Genomic DNA, 20,654 nt, shown 5'->3' with positions numbered 1-20,654 from the left:
GTGTCCAGGGAAAGAGGAACAAAGCACAAGGGTGAAAGGGCATAGTTATTATTCTCAGAGAAAATACAAAAATGGCAAAAACATTCGAATAAGGAGAGATAAGCGGCTTCTGGAGGCTTCTAGAGGCTTCTTTGGGTCACTGTCATCTATGGTTTAATTTTGATACTTTCATTAAACTCTTCAGTTGGAGACCTGCGTTTGTCTCCCTGTTTTGTCCTGCACATTCTCCATCCGTGACAGAATGACCCCGCCTGTTTTCGGACACAGCGGCCTCCCTTTCGTTTCTTTTCTCCTTTTTATATTCATCTGCTTGCTGTCTTGGCTTTCCTCCCCTCCGGCCGACTTGTGTGCCTGGCATGTGAGGGGGCGGTGCTCCCCAGAGCTCCCCAGAGCTCCCCAGAGCTCCCCTGGAGCTCTCTGCATGGGCACGGACACCCCGGATCTCACCAATGAGGTCGCTGTAGTCCCACAGAACTCGCCGGTGATACCAGTGGTACCCCCTAGTGGGCCTCAGGTCCCTGCTCTCCAGGGACCGACTGGTCCATGACTGGCCGCTATCTGGGAAGCAGAGGCTGAAACAGCACTACCTCAAGATATACAGGTGGGTAACTGTATATATCCCTACGCCTTTCCCATGCCGAGCTTCACGCAGAGTATTACCTGGTTCCCTGTTCTTCGTGTTTTGTTTTGGTTTTAATATAGGACGCCTGCTTACTACGGAGACTTGCCTCAGCATCCTGCTTTCTCGTCACGTTTCAACGTTACAGGGTGACGTGATGTGACGTGGCTGGCAACAAAAGGACAGGTGGAGTTGAGGGTGCCGTCGGAGGAGGAGGCGCAGCAGGGTCGTGTTTTGAATCCATACGTCTGTTCTGCCGAGGTTTGTTAACAAAGTACACTTGCGTTTCGCTGACACTTATCCGGAGTGACTTACAAAAGTGCTCCGTCATCCCCTCATATGATGTACACTAGTCAGTACAGTAGGTTAGAGTTCAAGATACCATTGAACTAGCATGACGCTAATACACAGGGATCAATGCTGATGCCTAGAAGAACTGCACCAATAAGCATAAGATCAATATCAGACAACGGTAAGTGCAACTGTTAGGAGATTGGAATGGGTTCAGGTCACATGGTTGAGGACAGAGTCACACTTATTCAGGGCTGATTCACCTGTGAGCTGTAAAAGAGCACAGGAACGAGAGCGAGGTTTGTCAGCATGTGGGGAGACATGGACGTTTTTTCCTTTCCTCCTAGTACATTTGGACTGTCCTTCCCAGTTATTATATTGTTGCATTTTATTTTTGGAATGTTTTAATTGGCCTTCGCCAATTAGAAAACTTCTAAATCCAACTGAATGGATGACCTGGGTAGCGAGAGAGGCCCTCTTTGGCAACCGGACATAAAAACCATCAGTGCAGCACCGCTGACTTCAGGTAAGATGACTGACTTCACACATGACAGACTGACTTTCTCGTCCTTACATCATGTAGGGAGAGTATTCATATTACAAGCTGGCCATTGGGTTCAGCTGCAAGATTACGGTAGCAATGGTATTAGATGGGTGAAGTTGGGTTCGTAAAGGCAACAACAAACAATTCCAAAGAATAGGTGCTGTGATGTTTGAGCTAATGCCAACCTGTGCCTTGTTCTTTCTGATGTGCAGACTAAGGCAGATCAGTGTAGATGGCTCCAAAATGCCTGAGAGCACTGTACAGCATTGACAACCATTATATCATAAAAAACATGGATTGCCTCATGTTTGGAAAGTGGTTATCAAATCTTGAGGCCGATACTTTAGGGGAGAAATTTATATTGCATGGAATTTTAATTGTTCAGCATTTACTTACCAATGATATTCCCAAAATGTTTGAAATACTAAATCTTAAATTACATTTTGGCAACTTTTTATTTACAATATTTATATCTACACTGCACAATGTTAGTAAATTGAGTGCTGAATAAAATGTCAGATAATTCCAGGCTTTTAAAGGGCATTGTGCATAATTTCCTTACCTAAAATGTTCTACAAACCTTTTAGAAACTTCTTTGGCTCAAAGCGTTGCATTCTAAATATCCCCTACTTTGTTGTCATCATGTTATGAAATTGTTGAAAATTTTTTTATTTACATAGTCCAACACTTTTGATGTGTCAAGTTTTGATTAATTACAAGTCGTACAAGTGAACCTTCCCTATTTAGCACTGTTGCATTCAAAGCCTCCGTATGTGTCCTGCCAATAAGGTCAACATGACAGTGGCAGATGTGGAAATATCAGCTAACCTTCTCTCTTGCACTTTTCAATGCATCTCTGAGACTTCAAGCATGAATTAAGTTAAACATTTAACTACATAGACATTACAGACTTATGTTTGCTATATACCTTTACAGTAAAAGATAAGCAACACAAGAATATAGGATGAAACATAATAACCTTCCACTTACATCAGAACAGTGAGAACTAGTCCGTTCCAGGTAATGTGAAGTGGCCGGCAAAGTCAAGACGCAAACATTCAATTAAATTTTGCGCTTATGTCACACAGTATGTGACAGCGGTACGCTGCAGTGCACAGAGAAGCTGTTCTCATCATTGCACGACTCCCTGGATGAACTGGGAGGATTTACCTTTCCTATATGCCAACTGGAGCCCCTCCCAGTCTACCTGTAAACAATGGGTAAGATGCTAAAATGATTATGGGAATATTTAAACGACTAGTGTTCAGGGTGACTTCTTTTTTGGGTACTTTTTAACATAATCCTATTCTAATAATAGGATTATACAAAAGATTTATAGAAAAGAATGTGCCTGAAGGACCCTTATAATGCAACGGGATACAGTAAATACAGTAAAGGATACAGTTGTACAAAAATGCAGGAGATAATTAGTGTTTCTGCTATATAATGTGTGCTCTCACTAATGTCACAATGCCCCGGTCCCCAACACATGGAAATCGTTGAACAGCATTTTAGAATCCGTCCTTCACAAACCCAGAATGGCTTTCAAATTCTAAGTCATTATTCTTGGTATCGTATGGCCTTTCAAGTAATATTTTATTGCTTTTACATAACATTGTTTGCACAACACAATGCCCTGGGACCTGTCTTATGACACAAGCTTCAACTAGATGACTAAACTAGCTAGATGATTTTTTTTTACTGGGAACATTGACACATTATGCTGCGTGTTTAAGATGTTCTGTAGTACTTTAAGCTATGAATTGGACCAGCCCTTGGACAAATCAGATTGGAAATATTCATATTGGTGTTTAAGTTGGTCAAATTAATTGTAATTACTAATTCTACATATACTCTTTTTACTGTGTGTGTGTGTGGTCTAGTTATTATATATGCCCGTGCCAAAGGAAGTTAGATTTTATGCAAATGATGTGGAGAGCAGATTTGAATCTCTATCAAAGGTTTGGTACAGGTTGGAGAGAAACAAGTTGTACTCTGCTAAGAATGATAAGGTGTCATCTGCACTAGACGAGTGTTCAAAGATCGATTGCGTTTAAAGGTTGTTTTACTTCGGATTAATCAACTGTGATGAAACACAAAATTCATTCACCATGTACATTTGACAAAACAGTTTAACAGCTCTTCAGGCATGTTTCGCTGGCTATCGTTCAAGATAACATTGTCCACATACTTCTAGTAGACTGCATGCCATCAGTTTGGATTTGAAATGAAACCATGAGAAGAAAGTTAAACTGCAGAATGTAAGACTTAATTTTGATTAATTAGATTTGTGTCCATGTTGAGCAAAGTATCTGAGTAGGTCTGATAGGTTTGACAGAAACAATGATTTAAAAAAATGTAATTCATTGAAGGATTTGTATTATGATTTGTATCATTTAGATGTTTGGATGTTTAGAGGGTATGAAATGAAGCCAAATCATACAGTTTCTTCATTAAAAGGAGAAGGAAAGATACAGAGCCCACCAAGGAAAGTCCAAGCACCGAAGAAGTCCGATCTTGGTTCAGCTACATCATGAACGTTTGAATTATAGATACCTAGACCTGCATAGTGCAATTATTTGCAAGTGAAGCTGTATTTGATTTGTATTTCTGTAATTTGTGGTCTTAAATGTGTTGGGTGTATCAAGGGGGGAAGGAGAGGTTGAGTAAGTATGCACTTCTCTGGCACATGACAATCTGAAGGACTGTATTTTTAGTCATACTTTAAGGAAAAAAAAATACAGTATTCATAAATACTTTATTTATGCTGTATCAAAAAAGGGTGTGTGTCTGATCTTGAAATGAAATATGGTAAATCTTCACTACAATAAAATCAGTACCAAAGCACATGAATTAATGAACTACGGAGGCAGCGGAGCTGGACTGAACGCCCAGTAATAAAAGAACCTCCCTGTATATACATTTGAAAATGGCGCCTCCCTCCTAAGCTCCTCCAGTGAAGGATGTGACATCAGCGTAGTCTAGTCGGGACGAAAACACCACCCCAGAACTAACTCGCATTCATGGCTACGCCCCTTCCGTCCTACTGCCAACATATAAACCCACCAGCCAAGACCCCACCACTGCAGCTCTGGGTCTCACGTTGGCTTCCCCAGTCAGAGTGTTCTGGATGCAGCCTGGCTTAAAGAACCAAGGTCAGCATCAGCCAGCAGAACGAGGGCGTGCTTTTGCACACTGAAGATGTGCTCACGGGTATTCCTTTTTTGGTATGAAGGTGTGCGAGTGGAAAATGTGTAAAGTTATAAATAACTCAAAAACCATGCATGTATGGAGTTAACTAAGCCCACAAACATGCACTTGCAGAATGAGGACATGCATTTGTGGACCAAATGCTACTGGAACACGTACACACGCCATCATATATAAATAAAAGTTTTTAGTACAGTTGTTATGGAAATGTCCACGTTGTACTCTACTCATGGACCTGTTTCAGTGCAGTGAGAAAAAAATTTGCTTAGCAAGCTAAATGCTTATTAATTTTATTTGAAAGAAAATACAGTACAGCGTTCAATTAAACAAAAAGTCTTATTACAGATGGAAATGTTTTCATACATAAAGTATATTTTCAGAAGACCTGCTTTCCCACTATAAACCTTCAGAGCAAAAGACGAGGAAAAAAGGAATAAAATAATCTAATTTATAAGCTCGGTATTGTAAATACATCCTAACACTGCACTAAAACATGTGGTTGGTCATTTTGCATGTCAGTCAAATGCGTTCATGGAGACTACAGCTCACATCTTACAGGACTGCTGCTAATGTCTTGGTGCCAGATACTGCAGAGGTCCTGTGGAGGCCATATCTCAACGGGTCAGAGCTGTTTTGGTGGCCTAAGAAAGACTGACGCCATATTAGACAGGTGGTTTAAGGTTGCTTTAACGTGGTTTATTGTTTAAGACTGAACAGTGTATATACCCATGTTAACTGCCATTGCTTGACCCATGGAAATTAACAATAACTTCTACCACTTTGGAAATGTTCAGGTTGTCCAACAATATTGTCAATATGAACAGTTATCCATGATAGTTAGCTAGGTACTCCATACTGAAGCATTTCCTGGTATGTTGTGGACTTTGCATTGCTAACATTTCCCACTCCTTTATGTTAGGTAGCATTAACTTCATTAATCTTACTATTAATGGATTTAGTTGAACAAGTCAGTATCACAAATGAAAAAGGTACAGAAACACACAGTAGCTCTAACTTGAGTAGTGTTGATTTGTTTTACCTCACACAATGTCTTGCCACCCTTCTGTGGGAAAGTATCTGTAGGTTCTGGGTAGCTAGCTAGCTTCAGTCTGAAACCAGTACTTGGTGTGTTTGGACTCCATGTGAACCAGAACTGCCTACTTCTACAGCCAATGTTCGCTTTATTGACAGGAAAAATGACCAACTACAGACTGCATATTATCATGCTGTAGAGCTGCAGCTCCTGCGAGCAGATCCGCAAGAGCCCGCCCTCATTCCACAAATGCACATTCCACAGGCATGTCTTCATGCCCCACGAGGATGTACGTCAAAGGCAGAATGACCCAACACACACACAGACACACACACACAGACACACACAGCCTGCTCAATAGTTTCCAGGCCAGCTGTGACCACATCGTATTGCCTCATGCATTGGAAAGCCAACACGGGTGATTCTGGACTTATAAACAAACATTCGACGAACAAGGGCAATTTGAACTTTTGTTTGTTGCAAAGCTATTTAATGATGAGATTTTTCATTGTCATCATGTCTGAGGATTTTTAAAGCAGGCAAGCTAGAGAGTAATAAAAGGTTTTCAAATAAAAATACTTCAGTTTACACAGATTCCAAGTACACTTTTCTTTCTTTTAAACACATCCAAGGGTTTGAGGGTCGCATGTGTGAGGTTTCTTTTATTGCCATGGTGAACTGTGTATCTGTGGTAGGAGCGCTGGAACAGTCCACAGTGCAGTTATGTGCAATCATTTATTAATAGAGAAGTAGCAAATTCTCTGGACAGCGTAAAATCATTGATATTTAAATTCAAACAGACTGGACGCACACGCAGTATAGTGAGTGATGCTGAGGTTAGCACACATACGCAGGTTACGAGTCTGGTGGAAAGACTCGGTGTGTGTTGGGGAACCTTCTGGAGCTGAAGTCGGGGTCGTCTTTCACTCGCCTCTTAATGTCATTAGTCATCTGAAAAGAAAACGTAGTTCTGACATTCAAGCACATTAAATTGCTTCCAGTGTTCCCATGACAGTAAAGAAGTAGGTGACTTATTCAAATAAAAGTAAATATGAATCTATATTTGAATTTCATTTGAATTGTGTTAAAACTACAAACTATGTAAATATGGTTACTGCAAACTGTTAACCAACATCATTAAAAAGTTACTTTCACTTTATTAAGTTTGCTTATGTAAAAATATTCTTTAGACATTATGAAAAACTATATTACAAGCTGTTTTTCTGCCTAGCTCCAGTGCAAGTTGTCTGTGGACACGGCACCTGTTGTGAATATGCCTCCTGAAGTTCTGCACTCTCCAGGTCAGCCTGCAGGGCACTGGCAGACGTGACGGGCATGACCCCTGCTGATCGGGCAGCTTGGCTCACTGCCTCAGAGAGAGCAAGTCTAGGGCCGTCACTCTGTACCATCTGTCACACACACACAGTCAGTTTTATAATACTAATAAAACATTTTTTTAAAAAACCCACTGTCTCACTGTCAGAAAACGCACAACCGTAAACATAGCCTTTCCCCCCCCCCTTTTTCTTTTTAGAAAAACATCAGTGACCTGCCACTGAATGCAAGACAAACTGACTTTTGAACAAATAAACAAACATGGTTCCCACGCACCCCTACATGCAGTCATGTGTGTGACCAGAAAACAGAGGTCACTCCTGTTACCTTCACCCCCACATGTAGTTGTGTGTGTGTGTGTGTGTGTGTGTATTTCTTGGACACTACGTGTGATCAGCACACAGAGGTCACCTCCGTTACCTTCCTGCGCTTGGCAGGCATCCCCTGTAAATAGGCGTCAGAGAGGGGAGGCTGAGCCTTCATCTTCCTCTGGGTGAGCAGGTCCTGTCTGATGATGGGCACCCACTCCTGCAAGACCGACACCGCCCACAATCACCACACGCCAGCTCAGAAATGCTCTTACATAATTAAGATCAGAACAACACTGACACCAGTAAAAATACCGCCAGACTGCAGCTACATGTTTACTGCGAGATGCTCCATCATATGACATACTGGTGAAACTTGGCCACGAGATGGCTAAAGCCTGGCCAGAATTCAGTTGACCAAAGTGTGTGTGTGTTCCATGATAACAGTATCACAGGCCAACACAGCAATATCCTGGCCAGATCCTGTGCGTCCATATTTAAAGTTCCTAGCATGTGTACAGCATGTCGTGGTCTAGGCAGAACCAGGTTGTAGTGTGAGGTGGAACCAGAACTGGAGGCCTTACAGGTGGAACGGCTGCGGTCCAGACCTCTCCGTCTCCGCCGGGCTCCTCTCCACCCACCGCTCCACCCGTCTCCCCCGCCGAAGCTCTTGTGGCCTCCGCCTGCTGGGACGTGACCATGGCCTCCTCCGCCGTGGTGGCCGGAGTGGGAGAGAGAGTCTCGTCTATCTGAAGACACAAAGCACAGCCAGGTTACACTTCACAGATTTACAGAGACTGTGACTCAGTCGTAAGTCTTAAAAAATACATTAAAAATTAGTAGGAAATGAATGAGTGAAGGCATATTTAAACAAAGATCTTGAGAATCATCCTTAATCAGTTACATAGTTAAGACAAGCTTATTTATACAGCATTTATATACACAGTGGCAGTTCAAAGTGCTTTAAATAAAGTTAAATGATGATAAAGGATAAATAAAATATTAGTGTAATACGCACAGATAAAAGACAGACCTACATATGAGTAATGGACTCTGATCTTTGCCCTCATACTAAGGCCTTCTACCATGTACATGTATATATTCAAGGACGTGTGTGAAGTATACGAGCTGGATACCCAACCAGTCCAGACCAGAGGTGGAGAAGAACAGGGCTGAGATCCTGTGGGACCTCCAGACCCAGACAGACATACAAGTAGTGAGGAACCAACCAGACATCGTGATAGTGGACAAGATACAGAAAACAGCAAAGGTGATAAACGTGACCATCTGAAGTGATGCAAACATTCAAAAGGAAGGAATATGAGAAGCTGAAGAAACACCAGGGACTGAAAGAAGGAGGAGAGAGAACGTGGAGGGTTTACACCAAGGTCGGCCCAGTGGGGATACTGAGGGCACCTGGGGCCGTGACCCCTAAGATGGAGGAGAAGCTCCAACAGATCACAGGAATGACATCAGTCTCAGTACAGAAGAGTGTAATCGGAGGAACAGCAAAAATACTGCACCGTATATCTCTCTCTAAGTAAGACAGACAGACAGACAGACAGACAGACAGACAGACAGACAGACAGACAGACAGACAGACAGACAGACAGACAGACAGACAGACAGACAGACAGACAGACAGACAGACAGACAGACAGACAGACAGACAGACAGACAGACAGACAGACAGACAGACAGACAGACAGACAGACAGACAGACAGACAGACAGACAGACAGACAGACAGACAGACAGACAGACAGACAGACAGACAGACAGACAGACAGACAGACAGACAGACAGACAGACAGACAGACAGACAGACACTCACCTCTACAGGTTGGATCTGTGGCCCCTGGGTAGGGTCCTCTCCTGTGTCTTCACTCTGACAGGACATGACCACCACATTCACATGTAAGGATTAATAAGGCTTCTAACAGGGGAAAAAGGTCACTTAAAAAGCACCAGCTGAACCACACAAAAAAAATGTCAACTTCAAGATTTCTTTAGTCAGGTAGCGCACTGGCTCTTCGGCCTTTGCTCACACGGAGGGGTCTTCTACGGATCAGGGGTTTCGACCCCAAGGTGATGGCGAGAGCAGCTCTCACCCGAGTGTGGACGACGTAGTGGAGAACTTGCTCCTCCGTGACTGGGATGTGCTCCAGAATGACCTGCAGTCTCATCGACATCATGCCAGTCAACCAGTTCACCACACTGGGGTTGACCTCCGCCGACATGGTCCTCTGGAGTAGGAGGAGTACAGTCAGAGTGGGGTGGGCAGATTGAGAGTGTTTGAGAGTGGGCAACAGAGGGGGTGTGTTTGAGTGAGAAAACGTGCGAGTGTGCGAGACAGTAAGAGACGGCGTGAGAGTCAACGCGGTGCGGTACTGACTATGCGGTTGTTGATGACAGCAGTGAGAATGTTCTGGTCTCCTCTCAGGCAGTACAGATTTAGGGCCAAACACTCAAACAGAGCGCGGTTACACAGCTGCAGAAGACGAGGCCCAAACGTGTGGTCTACCAAACACACACACACACACAAACACAAAACATTGAACATACTGCATTATACCTCCCAGCAAAGACGCACCATCGTTAGTGACATTGCCCACTGTGCACTACACATCCCAGCAGTTCAGTCAGCAGGTATCCTCATCCCCCGGCACTGCGGTTCCCTCCTCTCGGGGGATTAAATGCCAACCTTCTTGGTATTCCCTCAGCAGTCCAGACAGAGGCATCCCCCCGGGGTGATAAAGCTGCTTTATGACAGGTGCTCGTGTAGCAGTCTAGAGAGGACCTTACCACGCACTGCTGGATTCTGACCTGGTTTTATGGGGTTTTTTAAAAAGGTTTTTATGGGGTTTGTTTTGTTTTTTTATGGAATTGGAGTCTGTGACCTATAAAACCACGTTTTGTGTTGACGCGAGTTGCAGCGGTCGGTCCTGTAGAGCTTACCTGAGCAGTGCAGGATATGTGTGGCGATGGCCGCGAGCTGCTGTCTGAGAAAGGACCGGTTCGTCTGGGTGATGTCAACCCCATCCCGGACCGTGACCGTGGCCTGAGAGGGGGTAGCAGAGGCGCAACGGTCAGACATCGAAACAGAATACTGCGATCAAATATTCCACACGTGCAGGCGATGAGAAACGGAACGATCCACTCACAAAGCTCTCAGTGATGTACTCCTCGAGTTCTCCGATCAGTTCCTCGGTGGCTGCCTTCAATTTGGGGGAAGAAGAGAAGAGAAAAGCACAGAGAGTGAGGAGAAGGACGAACGCCCCCCCCCCCCCCAAGTTCATCAGGACACGGTGCTGAAGACGTGCGCGTGCCGTACTGCAATGTTGGCCTCGGACGGCTCCCGTCCCTGCAGGTAGTGACCCACGAAGAACTGCTCCAGCAGGGGGCGTATGCGGCTCAGCGGCTGAGCCTGGCCGTGGAGCAGGAGAACCATGTCTACCATGGAGAACTCCTGACACACCAGAGTCAACAGGTCCCCAAAGAAACCTGGACACACAATTTAGTCAGTCACTTACGGGACATCGCACGAAAACACAGAAAGCAGGCAAAGGCAAAAGTCAATACAGATCGCATATATAGGAAATCTGCTATAATAGATATCATTATAGAATATATCGTTTTGATACAGCTGATTAGCACATTAATCAATTTCTCATCCTACAAGTGAAGTCTAAAATTGTATTTGGAAACCTCATAGTGAATAAATAATCCATGTGTCACACCAGCAAACACACTGAACTTGTCATCTGTCGTTATGACACCGGAGACAAACACAAGCTTCCAAATCACAACCGCAGGCAGGGTGTGTGGCGATACACACGTCACCAGAGAACATCGGCCGTCAGCGTGTGACCCACCCATGTCCTCCCCGCTGCTGGGCGTGAAAATGTTGCTGGTCTGGGAGAGCCTCTGTATGAACTGGGCGATGCTCTCTGTGCTATCCTGCGGCGCACCCAGCGAGCCCATCATGGTGGAGAGGACTCCCTGCACAATGCCCGTGAAGAGCTCCGTGTTCAGAACCTGTTCGGCAGCGGTGGCTCCGCCATCCGGCCTCTGCTCCGCGGCCGGAGGCGCGGGGTTAGGGGCCGGGGGCTGGTCAGGGCTGGGTTCGGCGTGCGTTTGTTGGGACACCTGACGAGAGCATTGTACGCGTTACCGACTGGTCCGTAGCCGAGAGTCCAGAAAAACCCAACATGAAGGACGGCGAGATGCTTGCTGACCTGTATGAAGTCGTTGACTCCCTGAATAAAGGCGGGGATCCCGGGCATGGTCACAGTGATGGAGGGGGCAGCTCCTTGGGTCTGGCCAGCAGCACCCACACCTGCCCCCAGGAAAGAGCCCAGCAGCTGGTCTAAGCTGCCCCCAAGAGGAAACCCTTGAGGAGGAGTAGGCGTGGCACCGGGCTCCGGGGCGGAGCTTGCGGAGGTTGTGGTGGCGTCGGTGGCGCCGGCAGACTGGGTGGGGCCGGAGGCACTGGTGGCAGTGGTGGAGGTTGGGAGGGTCGAGGACGAAGCCGATGACGATGAAGAGGAGGACGATGAAGTGGAGAAGGTAAACGTGTGAGAGGAAGAGGCGGTAGTGGCTTGAGTTGCTGGGGGGAACAAAGTTTACAAAGTTTAGTGCGACTGCAAAAGGTTTAACTCAATTCTATTCTTCACAATGACAGACAAACAAAACCAAAGGACACGTGTAAGCTTTGTAAACATACTCATCTGGCCAGAAACGCCTGTTAAGAGCTGTCCCACCAGTCCACTAATCATCTGATTGAGAACAGCAGGATTCACAGGTGGGGCCTTATACACACACACACACACACACACACACACACACACACACTTGCATGTACTCCCAACAGGCATACGTGGAGCTGGCCTCCACAGTTCAAATACTCAGGATATCCATTACATAGGTTTCAATGTCTTTACTGACGTTATTGTTAATACAAGGGAAATGGAAAACATTGAACGTTGAATAAATTAAAGCTGTAGGTTAAAAAGCATCATAAAATCACATAGCCTCAACAGATATACCATACAGACCCTAGAGTATTTCTAAGAATGGTACTCATTAGAACACTGTTGCCTCATACTGGGTGTGTGTGTGTGTAATTTATATATGTTTTTTTTTTTTCCCACAATAAATGAACAAGCGCTAAAATTCTGGTTAATTATGAAATTGTTAATAGCACTGTTTCTAAGGCTGCTTTGATTGTGTGCATGTAGAGTATGCAAGTGTGGTAGCGCCAGCCATGCACCACAGCACAAGCTGGGCTGGGAGCAGTGCAGATGTTCTAACCCTCACCTGGCCTGGCTGCTGGCCCACTGTCGGCGGCACCGTGGCTCTCATGTTAACGCCGCTGCCCCTAGTGGCGAAGGGGGGAGTTGCCATCCGATGGGTAAAGGGAGGGAGGGTAAACACCACGCGGGCCTGGTGAGGGGGCATAGGAGGGGCAGCAGGGCCTGTACCAGCGGGGCCTGGACCAGGGTTGGGGGCTTGGACCCCCTGCTGGCCGGCAGAGGCGGCGGCCGCCATACCTATGGCTTGCTGGGTAATTTGGTTGACGATGGCCTGCATGAACTCTGGAGGTAGGCCAGGTATCTGAACATTAGGGACGGTGCCTAGGTCAGGGAAACACAGTGCAAGTCATCAGAGAGCCCAACGTTCACGACATGACAGTCAACCATCCAGTTCATGAGAAAACAAGTACATGTTGGGAACAGCTGTAGGTGTACTAGTGGTGTGAATGTTAAGTATCAACATGGGAGTATATCAGTATTATAAGTACAGTCTGTGACTTTAGACAAAGTTTTTACTTCACTTGTCTTAAGTTTGTAGTTTCAAAATGCACCCTTTAGTGACATAAAAAGCACATAAACTAAGAGTAAGACACAGAAATATATTTTAAACTGTTTAGAAACACCCTTATTAAATGCTTAGTCTTAAAATGAGATGTGATGCTCAAAGCCAACGAGGCATGTTAATCTGAGCCTTTAAGAAAGCGTGGGCACCGAGGGCCTTGTATGAAGACTACATGCACCTCTGAAGAACCTGCTAAGTTCTCACCGGGCTGTCCGGTTCCGGTACCACCACCACCCTGCTGCCCGCTGGCCTGGGAGCCGTTTCCAGCATCTGCAACGTGAGATGTGCATTTAAAGATTACCGTGTAGTCCAACACACACACACACACACACACACACACACACGTGCACGCATGCTTAAACACGTGCAAGCGCAAACATGCATGCATGCATGCATGCACACACGCACGCGCGCGCATGCACAAAAGACCCACCATCAATGTTAAACTGCATCATCACCAATGGCTCCGTGGTTTGATGGCTTATTCGTATCACCCTGGGCCCTGGCTGGCCGACCTGCTGATTGGCCATACCTGGCTGTGGGGTGGGGGTTTGTCCCTGCCCGGGCTGTTCTGATTGGCCACCAGATTGAGGGTGACTCTCAGCTGCTGGTCTGCCATTAGCTGACATGGTCACCGTGGTTCCCAAATTAACCTAGAAGAATACATAATTAAACAAACAAACACTTACTGCACACAGAGAACAGTAATGAAAAATAATCATGTTTTGTGTAGTGCTTTTCAAAGATGCAAGGATGCTTCATTACAGATTTAGAAACTGGAGTGGGAAATAATTTCAAAGAACTTTCTGGCTTTACCAGGCAAATCTTTTGCTTACAAATAGTCCAACTAAATTATTTATCATTATAAATCAATGGTTATGTTACATTACAACCAGTGGTTGGGTACCATTAAAAAATTACTAAGAAAATTGTCATCAAAACAAAATTACAATTTTAAAAACAAAAATAAATAGTAAAACACCATCCATAACTCATTAAAGAATTATAGGCATTTGTTTCATTCAATTTCCAGCACAGGTTCTTTAATAAAGTCAGAGGAGAGGAGAGCAAACATTTCCTCTGTATCAGAACGGACCTGCAAACCCACTTTTGCTCTGAGCTGCCTTTTTATTTTGGAAGCAGTTTGTGCGCTCCACAAGCCCCGCCCTCTGTCATATGGCACTAACCAATCAGGGAGAGAGCAGATGAGCACCTGTCTCCCCCGTGACCCACGCAGCCATCTAACGGCTGTTCACAGGACAGCTGAGCACACTTGGCGCAGAGCTCATCTGCGTGTCATGTTCAGGAGCTGGCAGGCAGCCTGTAGATCGACGTAAGAGAGTAACTAGGCTGCCTTTCCAACCCAAAGACCTGGTCCAGTCCAGCTGTCCTGGACACCTAGCTACGGTTGGCTGCGGTGTGACTCGACCTTCGCCAGCAGGGGGCGCCCTGGGAGACTGTTGAGTGCATTGTTGTCATGTGATGCAATTGTAAGTGAGCATGGATAGTGGCAGGAGGTGGACAGACAGCACACAATGGATCCATTATGTAGTAATTTGTTATACAATGGAGAAGGAGAAAAAACCCTAAGAACACATTTAATGCGAAACTCGGATCTCCAATAATCAGACCTGCGTGTCAGGATACTAGTGAGACTGTGGAAGCAAGCTTGTTCCGTGTTAGACTGGGAATCAATATTACACATTTTACTCTGTTTTTGAGATACATGACCAATCAAAGAATGCAAAGTCTCAGAAATAATTCTAAATCAAGATTCGCTCAAAAGAACAATTCTTTGTATTTCTCTTCACTGACTCACTGCTCTCAACAGCTGTCATCAGCGTAGCTGAACTTGGAGGCATTAAATTACCTGTATGGGCATGTGATGCACGCCCCCTGGTGTCAGGACAGAGGAGGTGTAGTGAGACATGGGTCGGATCACGTGCAGGTGACGGGGTGGTGCGCTCAACAGGTTACAGCGCAGGTCACTCAGGGCAACCAGAGCGTTGCCCAAGAGACGGAGCACCTCCGCCACTTGGTTCAGAACGCGCTGGTCCTCCTCTCTTTCCTGGGTCTGGAGACACATCGCTTTTCTTGTTTACTTGACACAAACAAGACGAGTACAGACCGGGAATGCTAGCAGGTCAAAGGTCAACCAACACGTCCCCTTAAGCTTGTAGCACATCTCTGCGAGTTGATCAGCTTAAATTACTCTATGCAGCGGAAATACAGAAATGGCACGAAGATGATATTTTAAAACTTCCGTAAGTGGGTATTAACACGTGACCATCGAGGGCCATACAGGGTTTTGAGCCTACCACACTGCAATGTCTAATGACAGAGGAAAAGAAATGAGACACTCAGGAATGACTTGGGTTCGGTTCTGTTCCAGCGTTCCTTCTGCAGGTCTAAAAGCAGGACTGTGGCGTTCTCACGTTGTTGTTGTAATCCGCGGTGGTGGCGCTCTGCAGGATGGCGTGAGCTCTCTGCATGAAGGGCTGCAGCCGGTCCTCCACTCTCCTCAGCTCGGCCAGCGTCGCCAGCATCTCTGCAGGGCTGGGGTGACTGGTGGGGACACAGCAACGCACGACTAACAGAGCCGCCGCACATCCTAAACGGGTGATTTATAGCTAATCAAGTGTGAGCGGTTATGAGGGGCACCAAGGGAGCGGCGACGTCAGTTTGGCTTCTAAACTGTGGTAATGTGGAGAACAGGTGCAAAATGAGAAGACACATGTCTCTGCACCAACTGGGTTCTAAAATCACTGAAAACAACAATATCTTCATTACCTTATTAAAGTGTGCACGTTAGCCACCACAGGAGGGCGCTGTAGTGCCTTAATTCCTTTCAGCTATTTCCAGTGGTGGCATATGTAATAAGGCATATTTTAAATAAATAAACAAGCAAGTGCATAAGTAAAATTACAGCGCCACCACAATGTACACATACAAAATGCATCCTATGAACTCTGTTTTGATCCCACTGCATTTTGCCAGAATTTCTTTCCCTGCGATGATTTGACATCCCATTTGCAGCCCATATGCTGCGTACGGCTTACACGAGCTGTCAGACAGCCCACTCCCAAAGTCTGAACAACATAGCAGGCAACAGGTACAGTGTGGTTTGTGCCTTTGGGTTGTTTGTTCTAAGAGCGTACGCATACGTGCGATCCATCCACTGTAACGCTCGTGCAGAATGCATCAACACGCAGTGCATCGTGCCTTGGAGTTAGTGACATGACACGAAGACTGTGGCTTGTAGAGTCAAGAGCCCATTCTAAACGCATCAGGTCTTAGAGCAACATTAGCTACGGGAAAACTCAAAGGTGCCCAGTGCTAGCCTAAGTAATTCTGCAGTTTTTCACTGCTTGTGGAGCTAGGCATTTGTATCTAGGCCTAAAGTTTCACTTTCACCCTTACAGACAACCTGCTAGAGTGCAAATAATCGCCAGATAATTTTCACACTGATTTGTCTGGATATGCATTCCTCACACTGCCCCTCCCTGCAGCACCATATGGAGCACTGTCTGATTAGCGCAACATGCTGAGAGTTTGGGACAAGCAGTCGATGGAGTACTGGGGCAACTCTTAGCTAGGACCGGTAAGCCAGGACACGGACGTACCTGGGTCCTGAGGGAGGAGGAGGAGGAGGCCCTCCCTCAGTCTGGGTGGAGGACGAGGACGAAGGAGGAGGACTGGGCTGAGGAGGGGAGGTGTCCATGGGCTGAACTGAGGGTGGAGGGGAGGTAGAGGAAGGAGGAGGCAGAGCCGAGTCTTCTGGAGGGGAGGAGGCATCCATAGGCTGGCCCTATAAACAAGAGGGACAGTAGTAAGCATTAGCATGTTAGAATCGAAACATCTTTTCTGCCATTTATAAACAGGTTTACCACACTGGACCAAATTTAATGCTTCTCGCAGCCAGTCAGCACCTCCAGTCTCTGAATGAGGGCACTGGCATCTCTCAGCAGATTCTCGGCCAAGACCAGCCGCAGTCTGGGCTCACTCTGCAGGGACTGGTCTAAATCCAGGTGTGTGTTCACAGAGCCGCTGGCCTGCAAATGGGAGACAGCAGCCACGTCACAGATAACAGTGTCAACGGACACGTTCCAGGGGTAATGGTCTGGAGCCGTCAAAACACACTCCTACCCCAGGAGCAGCACCTGCCCGGGCAGTCCGAACTCCTTCTCCCAGGCCTGTCATCATCTGCTGGATGGACATCTGCGCAATCGCAGATTTGAGGATCATTAAAATTGCTGATAGAAAAGTGATACGATTTCAACTACTGAAACTGCTAGGAAGTCTACAAGCAGCGGGGATCTGTTCTGTTTGTATGCCAATACTGATTTCTAGGAGGGTTGGGAAGGTGTGTGAAAACACACCCTTCTCAAATATTTAAAGTTGCTGCATAGCAAACTATGAATAGGCCTAAATATTTGCTTGTACAAATACAGTAAAGATGTCTGAATGTGACTAGCAAAGGGCAAATGTCATATGAGGGGAAACGACAACATTACATAACATCATGTCAAAGTACATCATTGTCTTACTCAAACACAAAGATTTGCATGAACACATCAGTCCACTTTCATAGGAAAAATCTCTGTCCATGCCTGAATTTGCTGGGGGTCCATGATGTTCACGGGGAGATTGAGGGTGCCAAGCATAACATAGCTGTTGGCGTTGCGGTCATGTGCGGCTGCGTGGGGCATCCCCTGAGAGCTGGCCGAGCTGGACCCTCCTGCCTGTGCCCCTCCTGAGGTCCCAGCCGCCCCGCCTGGGCCAGACCCTGGCTGGGTAGTCTGAGGCGGTGCACGCTCAACCAAGTGGATGACTTTGCCATTGACGTCTGCCAGCACAGACAACAGCGTTCTACTTACAGAGCATCCGTCAGATCCACAGCGATGCAACAAAACACAGCCCTGCAACTGCTGTTTGTGTGCTTTGTGTACTATTTAATACACTTTTAAAAATTATAGACACACATATAAAACCCATTAGTTCCCAATGACAACTTTTAGGCCACCGCTATAGCGCGGAGGAACCGTTTAAGGAGTACAACCAGTTGTAAGAACTCGTTAGGACACAAACTCACTGTATTCGGTCAGCGTTTTCTCATCTTGGAGCACTCGACCCTGATAGATCAGCCTCTGTTTCTCAACCGGTATTCCAACTGACGGGGATATGTGTTCTTTGAACTCCTTTACTGTCATCTAGTGAACGAAACAAAACGGTGTCATCACAGAAAAGAAAAAAATATTCCGAGTAGGCATCACGAAATAACTAAAAACCAGGGGACAGAAGTGACTCACCTGAGCGCTCACTGTGTACGTACGGCTCTGGGAGTCGAGAGTTTTAACAGTTACTTCTATGGGGTTATTCTCTTGCTCCTCCATAGTGCAGTCAGGGAGTACAGTTGGTAACTAGCTAGCTGGATGAACAGCACAGAATAATTACAGGTGAATTATAAACAGGTCATTAGGCTTCTGAACAAAGGAAACGGCACTCCTGAACCGCTAGGTTAGCTAGGTTAGACTGGCTGTCCCGGGGGACTTGCTCCCAGTCCGTGAAGGGTGAAACTTAGCTAGTGACACAGCGGCTCGCTAGCTAGCAGCCCATTAGCTGCAGGCTAACGGGCTACACGTTGCTAGCTAACTACATAACGCTACAGAACCATGTTCGCCAATCGTTGACTTAGCAGAGCTAGCTTAGCTAGCGAACACGGCTAGCTCTCGCTAACGTGCTAATCCACAAGAGCTACTGGTTCGCTAGCGTTATGTAAATATCAGAATATAGCGATATACTGATATACGTCGTTACGCGCCGCAGTTAACAGCAACCTTTACTCGCCAACATGGCTCGTTAAGCATCGCTAATAGAGCTCGCTTGTCTATATCTGCTTAGCGTATAAACACAAACGTCCAGGCTAAGCTACGTTAGCTTTAGTAGCTATATAAGCAGCACGCTTGTTCCTACCTCAGAAATCTGCTCCTCTGTAATCGCCGTCCAGATAACACTGCTCTTATTGAACTAAGTGACGGCAACTATGGTCATTTAATGACATTTGCTCGCATCCAGTTAAGTACAATTAAGATGTGTAGTTAGCTATCCAGCTAGCTAGCAAACGAAACTGCCTGCCATGCAGCCGGTCTGTCTCGTCTCAGGATGTTTCTCTATAAAGACACTCCTATTTCACTCCTGTTTCCTGGAAGCTAAACTTAACTTCAAAGTCAGGAGTCAATTGAAATTGGAGTATTTTTAGTAAGTCACCTATGGGCTAGAGAACTGCGAAACGCGAAAATTCCCACCGCCCCTGCAACGTCTCAGACTTTACTCCTCTAATCACCACAGACACAGCTGGGTTCCAGTAACCAGACCGTCAAAGCTTCCAGTGCATGAAAGCGGAGCCCTGCGCGCCTCCAACCTCGTCTTTGCTCAAAACCAGTTTGCAGTTTTGTCGTCCTTTCCAAACTCAAGCACTCATAAAACTCACGGCATGCAGTCACTTCCCCAGCTTTCTTTTTCTCTCTTTCTTTCTCTCCCCCTCTCCTACGTCTCTCTCTCTCTCTCTCTCTCTCTCTCTCTCTCTCTCTCTCTCTCTACACATCCCTTTCTCTCACTCCCCCTACACATCTCTCTCTCTCTCTCTCTCTCTCTCTCTCTCTCTCTCTCTCTCTCTCTCTCTCTCTCTCCTACACATCCCTTTCTCTCACTCCCCCTACACATCTCTCTCTCTCTCTCTCTCTCTCTCTCCCACACACATCCCTTTCTCTCTCTCTTTCCCCACACATCCCCTTCTCTCTCTCTCTTTCTCTATCTCCCCTACAAATCCCTCTCTCTCTCTCTCTCCCCTCTCCTACATCTCTCTCTCTCTCTCTCTCTCTCTCTCTCACATCCCTTTCTCTCACTCCCCTACACATCTCTCTCTCTCTCTCCTACACATCCCTTTCTCTCTCTCTCTCTCTCTCTCTCTCCCCTCTCCTACATCTCTCTCTCTCTCTCTCTCTCTCTCTCTCTCACATCCCTTTCTCTCACTCCCCTACACATCTCTCTCTCTCTCTTTCTCTATCTCCCCTACAAATCCCTTTTTCTCTCTCTCTCTCTCTCTCTCTCTCTCTCTCTCTCTCTGTCTCTCTCTCCCCCCTACACACCCCCATCTCTATCTCACACCGTGACCTTCCACACAGTGTACAGTCTCAGAGAGCTGGCTTGGGGATGAAACCCTCAGTCCATTGTGAGGAGTTTGCATGTCCTGATGTCTGTGGCTTCTGTCTCCTCCTTAGGCCATCTTATTATGCCAGCGGGGTATCTTATGACCGGCAGGGCGTAGGTTTTTATAACCCAGATCTGGTTCTTCCCGCTCAGCTGATCTCTCAGGACGTGTCTCACTCTTTCTAGGTGTTTGTCTGTAGCTGCTTTCCTTGTGGCCTCTTCATGATTC

The 20,654-nt window shown here is 46.2% G+C and overlaps 1 protein-coding gene across 3 annotated transcripts; it reads right to left on the bottom strand.

Moving 5' to 3' along the window:
- Positions 1–4,938: 4,938 nt before the first annotated feature.
- Positions 4,939–19,785, bottom strand: bag6 (BCL2 associated athanogene 6). 3 transcript variants are annotated; one of them, XM_026999498.3, is made up of 25 exons: positions 19,190–19,785; positions 18,526–18,644; positions 18,309–18,426; positions 17,827–18,062; positions 17,363–17,434; positions 17,146–17,268; positions 16,840–17,024; positions 15,652–15,781; positions 15,087–15,290; positions 13,650–13,869; positions 13,421–13,486; positions 12,659–12,975; positions 12,066–12,150; positions 11,578–11,948; positions 11,215–11,488; positions 10,674–10,843; positions 10,504–10,557; positions 10,298–10,400; positions 9,735–9,859; positions 9,451–9,585; positions 9,174–9,227; positions 7,925–8,089; positions 7,453–7,560; positions 6,960–7,106; positions 4,939–6,648 (listed from the first exon to the last, which is right to left on the bottom strand). In XM_026999498.3, exons 2-25 carry the CDS (start codon positions 18,607–18,609, stop codon positions 6,553–6,555), a joined length of 3,642 nt encoding a protein of 1,213 aa, XP_026855299.2. In that variant the 5' UTR covers positions 18,610–18,644; positions 19,190–19,785; the 3' UTR covers positions 4,939–6,552. The 3 variants fall into 3 exon arrangements, with proteins under 3 accessions (XP_026855299.2, XP_026855301.2, XP_026855303.2); XM_026999500.3 differs by having other exon boundaries at positions 19,484–19,785; XM_026999502.3 differs by having other exon boundaries at positions 13,749–13,869; positions 19,190–19,784.
- Between the last annotated feature and the right edge of the window lie 869 nt (positions 19,786–20,654).

This window comes from Electrophorus electricus, chromosome 17 (genome assembly GCF_041902795.1).
Source record: "Electrophorus electricus isolate QZ-2024a chromosome 17, ASM4190279v1, whole genome shotgun sequence".
NCBI classification, from domain to species: domain Eukaryota; kingdom Metazoa; phylum Chordata; class Actinopteri; order Gymnotiformes; family Gymnotidae; genus Electrophorus; species Electrophorus electricus.
The sequence above is the reverse complement of the archived record's forward strand: the minus strand, read 5'-3'. Positions and strand labels throughout refer to the sequence as shown.

Coding starts and splice junctions, on each gene's coding strand:
- bag6 (XM_026999498.3), bottom strand. CDS start 18,609: ATGGAGGAGCAAGAGAATAACCCCATAGAAGTAACTGTTAAAACTCTC. Junction 15,291..15,651: donor CCGCGGATTACAACAACAAC/GTGAGAACGCCA, acceptor ATGTGTCTCCAG/ACCCAGGAAAGAGAGGAGGA. Junction 9,228..9,450: donor ACTACGTCGTCCACACTCGG/GTGAGAGCTGCT, acceptor ATGTCCTGTCAG/AGTGAAGACACAGGAGAGGA.